This window comes from Poeciliopsis prolifica, unplaced genomic scaffold, assembly GCF_027474105.1.
Source record: "Poeciliopsis prolifica strain line A6 unplaced genomic scaffold, Auburn_PproV2 SCAFFOLD001, whole genome shotgun sequence".
NCBI lineage: Eukaryota > Metazoa > Chordata > Actinopteri > Cyprinodontiformes > Poeciliidae > Poeciliopsis > Poeciliopsis prolifica.
The window spans coordinates 24,036,733-24,043,878 of record NW_026562376.1 but is presented as its reverse complement, the minus strand read 5'-3'; the positions used below and the strand labels follow the sequence as shown (position 1 = coordinate 24,043,878).

Below are 7,146 nucleotides of genomic sequence, written 5' to 3'. Positions count from 1 at the left end.
CAGCGTGAAAGTGGCGGCAGGCGTGTGGGAAGGTGGGCGGAGGAGCTCCTGTTGAGGAAAGGAAACCCGGTGCACGTTTTCTGGTGACGCAATGTTTGGAACAAACTTCAGGATCCGATCAGATTCCAGAAGGACTCAAAACGCGACAAGTGACCCAACAAGTGGAGTCTCTGTCGATCTGCCTCACATTTAGGAAAACCGTCTAAGATTCTTTCAAACGTCATGCTGCAACTTCAAACGTTTGTACTTTGAATGACCCACGAGAAGTGGTGAGCGTTGTCTGTGCAGCACATTTCAGGAACGTTACGCAGCAACTCATTTTCAATCCTCCTTATTGTCTCAAGTGTTTTGCAGGTTTTCCTCCAGGAAAAGGATTTTCTTTGCGTTGAGCTCCATGAAGCTTCATCGCTACTCTGAAAGGTTATAGGCCAAAGTTTCCTAGGGGAAGCAAAACATCCCTACATGATGATGCTGCCGCCACCATGTTTCAGTCTGGGGATGTTGTGTTCACAATGTTTGTTTTCTTCCACACAGCGTTGTTGATGGAATTTAATTTTTTTGTGACCACAAAACTGGTCACATATTCAGCGGTGTGCGATTATATGGCAGCATTTTATTTCCTATTTCAGCTCACAGTTCTCCAAACATGGATTCAAAACAAACCCCAACATTACGTTACAGTTCTCAAAAATGAATGAGAAAATATGAGATTTTACTGCTTTTGGGGTGAATTTCTCACCGGCAGTTCCGCTGGTCCATGCAGGCACCCAGCCAGTAATCTGCTAAATCGGCTCGAGGGGCCAAATCAGAAGGATTTGACAAACAATGGCTCTCTTTTCCACGGGGGCTCCGCTCTGAAATCCGTATTTTTATTGTCGGATGGTGTGTGTGTGTTTGAGAGAGAACAGGGTTTAAAGCTATTGGCGGAATAAAAGAGGGCCACTGCTCTCCCAACATGTCGTCACAAAGCGGCTTTATCTACTCACACTTGCAAAACAATCCTTAACACACTAATTCACCACGTGGGCAAAGTTGAGTGTTTATTTTAAGGTGAATCTATATTGTTTTCAGTGGATTAATCCCTCTTTGTGATACTAAGTGTTTAAAGAGCATTAGGGAAAAATACTGGCTCTGTCCAACCTCACAAAGGTGGGTTTTTGTAACCGATTTGGACATAAAATGATGTCATTTCCTGGTCCAGCTCTTTGTGAGACTCCCACGCTTAAAATGTTTCCCAACAGCAGACAACCCTGCAGTGTTTTATGATGCTGAGAAAGGGAAATCTGTCAGACAGACAGAAGGTTGAGATTTTAAAATGATGTGTTCTTAATGTGAACACCAGTGGTTTTGGAAATGTGTTGTTTCTCTGTCTTCCTAAAGTGAAACATCCAGCGATGCTGCAGAGAGAGCCTGAAGTCCTGAGGACATTTCCGTAATCAAAATGTTTTTAACTTTTACCCGAGTTCTCTTGGTCAAAAATGCTTTTATTCGACGTTTAATCTGCTCCGTATCCATCTCGTTTCTTTATTTCCCGTCTTAGATTGTGTCCTGTTTGTTCCAGCTTATATTTGAGACTCAAAATGAAGATTCAATATTTCAGGTATTTATATTCGTCCTGAGAAAGCTGACGTATTTAGCTTTTATGTTTTTATTAAAAAAAAAAAAAAAAAAAAAAAGCATATTCTGCCTTCTACAGAAATACACAGTGGTCAGAAACAACCAAGCAGATTGGGGGGGGGGGTTTAGAGCTGTCAATCATCCCAGTGTATGTTGTTTAAGAAAACTCTGTTAATCAGGCTAGTTAGTATCAACAGCTACACAAACCAGCAAACAACTGATGCTTATTAATCTATGATTGGAGTTAAACAATTTCATTCTTATTTTTAAAGTATAATCCACTTTATTGTAATTTTATTCTTCAAGTTTTCCTGCTTTTATTTTTTAGGGAGTGCAACAAGCTGCTTTCAATCAGTAAGAGCACTTTGCACTGCAGTTTTGTATGAAAGATGTGATGATGCAGGATGTACAGCACTACAACAGTGGATTAGGGACATGGTAGAGGAAACAAAGCCTGAAACTTTTGCAGAAAGTTTCTGAAATTAATCTAAAAAAAAAGTTTTTTTTTTTAATTGAAATTGACTTTTTTTTCCTCTTCTGTCTATAAAGGCCTTAATACTGTTAAAAGTAACTGTATCTAAATGTACTTTATATAAAAAGCCACATCACACAGATTTGAATCAAACTGCTTTATTTTTCACAATCTGAAGGTTGATGGACAAAATACAACCAACGATCACGTTTCAAACACCGTCTCCACCAAACTAGTAGCTCAACTAGGAATGAATGTTTCATCCATATTTAATTCCACTCTGCATGGAGAAACATTCTGTTGCTTCTCAACTTTTAGTCAAAAGCAGATAACAGGGAACTGTAACCTCAACTTTAACCACACAATTAACCCAAAATATAATCAAATTCTTAAAAATAAATATAACAGAAATCACCATGATTTAACTTTCAGCATCACAACAAGGAAATGAAAACGCTTTACTTCCTGTAACCTTTTCATCTGAAGGGGAAAAAAAGACGGAAAATTCCACCGCTGAAGTCGAGTCCGAGATCCCGACCGTTCGCCATGAACGACGTTTTCTGCCTCACGGGCCGTCTGTCAGAATCTCGTCCGGCCAGAACTCGTCCTGCATGTAGTGATCCGAGGAGTGGCCGGGCGGCCCGTCGCCCAGCCTCCTCTCCATCTCCTGCTCCCAGGGGCCCTGCACCAGCTTGTAGAGGTCCAGAGCGGCCCGGGCGTCCTCCACCGAGCAGTGGCCTCTACTTCCAGCCTGGACGGAGCAGCCAACAGGGGGCAGCACTGTTAGTGGGGCTCGCTTTCGGAGAGTCACTTCCTCCAGGTTGGAGGATGTGTTACTCTCAATAAATACCTTCTACCAAGAGGCAGCTAAAAATACTTTATTTGTAATTTGGTTTACATCTAATATTCTAATCTTAAATGTTATGGCGCTTTTTTTAGTAGCTGTCAGCAGAAAATTCAATTTCTTTAATTTATGTATTTTATGTGTCTCAATCAGCTGAAATAATGGAACGTTTCAGTAACACTGGAATTTACTGGGTTTCCATCCATCGTGTAACTGAGCAGTTTGACATTCTGAAAATAAACTCATTTTCTGGGAACGCAACAATTTGGGAAAAAAAAACTTAAAAGTTTTGCTCCTTGGATGTGGTGTTTGTTTTTGATTGGTCACATTGAAACTGGATTATTTTTTCAAAAAATTGCTAAGTCGACAATTTTTTAGTTTTGTGCACGTTAATAAAGGAAGGCCAGATTGTGACCGTGAACCAACTGCAGTTTTCTGGCCAATCACAAATTTTTTTCTGACCCGACTATTCACATATCTTTAGAATGAAAAGTCGCAAAATATTGCAACAAAGTCGCTCGGTTGACAACAGTGACCCACATGTCAGTCAGTCACAGGGTTTCAACATCGTCTCCACTGCAAGCCTTTTCAAGACCACCATGAATGAAATTTAAGACCTGCATCACAACTGAAATGGACAAAAGGAAACGGCACGTTTTATGTTTTACCAGCGTCAGGATCAACGTACCAATGGGGGTGAGCCAGTGGCAAAGAGGAACGTCGTCCAGAAATAATTTCACACAGACGCAAAAAAACTAGACAGTAATCAACATGGGTATATTAGCAGCTAGTTAGCGTTAGACTCAAACGTCGAGTAAAAGAACACAATGAATGTCTTCAATGCAACACAAACTTTTTCCTAACTGAAAAATCCCTGGAGAAAAATAAGCTACGTAAAACCTAGGAATTAAACAGTGGTTGATTTATTGGCGCACCACTTGTAGGTGGTACAAAATGGCGGCATGTTAGCAAACCTCGCGAGTTTCCGAACATGCTAATGGGTAAACTGACCCAGAGAAGTTCTCAAGCATGATGAAGACCAGTTTGCTGACCAGCTGTTTTCACAGAAGTGCAGAGGTGGTTATGTCCACAGCTCTTACCTGGATCCTCCGGTTCAGCAGCTTGTTGGCCAGCAGCTTAAGAGACGAGTGGCGGCCATGAGAGAAGCCGGCCAGGCGCCTGAGGTGACGGGTCGTACTGGTGTCTCTGACCATGTGACTGGGATGGTCCATGTGCAGCGCCTCAAAGTCATTGTAGATGGAATGACCCACCACCACCTTGCCTTCAAGTAGAGCGAGGATCTGCAGCAGGAAAATTATACCATTAAAACCAGTCCAAATAGTTTGTTAGAATAAAAATGGCTTTGGAGAACAATTACTTATGTTTATGAAAATATGTTTTTTTTTCCTATGGTCTTAACTAAATGCCAGATAAACAAAAGATGTGGAAACATACAGAGCTATAGGGAAAGTATTTGGATCAAAGAATATTTGGTTGAAAGTAATAAACTTCAGTCTGCTTTGTAAAACCGATTCAGATAGAAAAACAGAGAGTACGTTTCCACCAAAAATCTCTAAATTTGAGAAGTTTTCCAGAAAAAACACCCCAGAAAGTTAAAAAAGTCCCACTTTTGGGGTAAGACCTCTATCAAAAATAACGTGTGTGCAAATACAAAACAATTATGCATGCAACCTAAAAGTTGTGCGTAAATAAAATTTGTAAATTGTAAGGTACCATTTTTAATGTAATTTTTTGAAAAGTTTTTCTTTTTTCTCAAACATTTGACTTGGGAGATCAGAATCTTTTTTTCCTCAAATATTTCTGACATTAATATTAAATTGTCGGTTTTCTCTCGCAAATTTCCAGCTTTTGAAACTCAAATTTGCATGTTTTTTCTACAAAATTTCTAAGATTAATTGCAATTTCTGATTATTTTTTTTCTCGCAATTTTTTTTACTTTTGAAGCTTTTTGTTTTGTTCTACAAAATTTGTGAAATTTTCAAAAAAAAAATCAGTTTTATTTTGTAGGAAGAAATGTACTCCAGTCCTTATATACCATTGTAGATTTGGGCAGAGCTGATAGTCATGCATTAAAAACAAACATCTGAAATGGATCTTAAGGTGAACTGGGCCGGGCCAACCTCCTCTTGGGCCTGGGCGAACGGCACGGCGTTGTGGAGGTGGTGCCGGCGGATCCCGCTCCAGGTCGTTCGGAAGTCCGTGACAGGCTGACACGGTCGGACATATTTATCGTACAAGACGTCGCCATGGTAGTCCACAATGCTGCAGCGGCCCAGCGCGCTGCAGCGGCCGCCGGGCCCGGTGCCCACCATCTCGCAGTCTAGCGCCACCACGGAGGCAGCCGGGGGCCTCGGACCGAGGCAGGGGGAACTGCGGCCGCTGGCGGGGGGGCTGCACTCAGAGAAGCCGCTGTCAACCTCCCAGCTGTCTCTGAGCACTGCCGTCACACGGTGGTGGTCCGGCTCTGGCGAGAAGTTCAAAGTGCTGGTCGGGTTCGGCTCGACCGATTTCACCTTCTTCAGCAGCGCGTTTGCCTCCAGGGGTTCGGACGGGGAGCCGGTTCTCTTCCTCCTCCTGTTGGAGGCAGCGTTCACATCTTGGTGCTTCTTCCTGGCCACGGCGCTCTCCATTGCACGGATCGTCATGGACTTCTTGCAGATACCTGTAGTTGCCGAGAAGGCCATGTGGTGCTTCATTTCTTTCTGATGGATCCAAGTGTCTCATGGTCACATCTGGGGAGTCAGAAAGGAAGAATCAGTATTCACTATTGTCACAAAAATGTTACTTTGTGTCACAGAAGCTTCAGTGTGAGGACAACATTCATAGAAACGAAGCAGAGTTTAAGACAACACTTTAACTCCAAGTATCACTCAAAGCTAATTTAGCAGCCGAGCAGAACTGAGTACATGTTTTTCAGTTCAGTTGTATTCACTGATCACATAATACAACGCGAATTGTGACGTGATATTCTCCACGTGAGCTGGTAATTTCCTTTTAAAATATTAAAATATATACAGGACACACGCCGAATTGAACACTAACGTGTACTGTCTATGGAGGCGGAGTTCAGTCGTTTATATCGCTTATAGTTTTGTTAGTAGCTTTGATTAACTTTAAATTGTTGATATGTGAACGCAAATTGGTGCAGCGGCGCCACAAAATGAGGTTCAAAGACGAAAAAACGCTTAAGAGACATAATGGCAAATTAAACGTGAATTCACCGTGGTTCCAATATATCCATGTTATTTGTTGTCGTTCGTAACAACTCAAAGAAAGTCATTTATGAAAAGAAACCCTGAATCATTACGTACCTTCTAAAGCTGCACGTGGACAGCAGGATCATGCCCGAACAACTCACTTCCTCTTCTTCTTCTTTTCGATTAAGGCGGACCTCAATCAACTTCAAGGTGCATACCGCCACCTACTGTACACGAGTGTGTAGCAACATTACATCTATCAATTTCTGTTTTTTAGTTTTGTATTCTGGAGATAAATAAATAATAATACTTTCCTTACTCTGTGAATATCCATTACGTTTCCTTCATTTCCCAATATTCCTTTAAGACTCCATTCTTCACCCCTCCTTTCCAACCATTCTTCTCAATTTCTGCCTTTCAGGTTCGTGTTTTACAGTTCAGTTCATCAATACGTGTCCTACATTTTCTTTTTCTCCATATCCTTCACATTTATCATTATTTTCCCTCCTTATTAAATATGAAATGTCATTCAAATAGCTATACTCTTAATCTGATCGTTTCTTTCATTCCGTTTCTCTCAATGTTTGGTTTATCAGAAGTACTCCATCTCAGCACCGCCTAGTGGTGGGATTTGGCATTACGTCAAGTACTGCCACAAAAAAACTGATTATTTCACAGGTTGGTGTTCTGTCAGCCATCAAAACGTTCTCTCATGTTAATTTAGTGGAAATCTTCCAGTTAACTGAGTCGAACATGCCGAGACATTTTGAACAGCAGCTAGTGGAAACTAAGTTTAAATGTTTGAGTTGAAGCAACCTACACATTTTACACTGAATTCATTTTCTACACATCATTGCCGTAGATGTTGGTTTGATTCCAACTCATTTCCGCCACATTTTCTTTGCTGTACGCAAAATAGTCCAACTCTGAAAATAAGTTAATAGGGAAACAAAAACCTCTGTTCATCTATCACCAAAGATTGGTTTTAAAAATTG

At 41.2% G+C, this 7,146-nt stretch overlaps 1 protein-coding gene across 1 annotated transcript; it reads right to left on the bottom strand.

The window, feature by feature from the left end:
• Positions 1-2,231: 2,231 nt before the first annotated feature.
• On the bottom strand, positions 2,232-6,335 carry isg20 (interferon stimulated exonuclease gene). The gene is made up of 4 exons (XM_055034788.1): positions 6,266-6,335; positions 5,075-5,686; positions 4,034-4,234; positions 2,232-2,840 (listed from the first exon to the last, which is right to left on the bottom strand). Exons 2-4 carry the CDS (start codon positions 5,648-5,650, stop codon positions 2,655-2,657), a joined length of 963 nt encoding a protein of 320 aa, XP_054890763.1. The 5' UTR covers positions 5,651-5,686; positions 6,266-6,335; the 3' UTR covers positions 2,232-2,654.
• Positions 6,336-7,146: the final 811 nt, after the last annotated feature.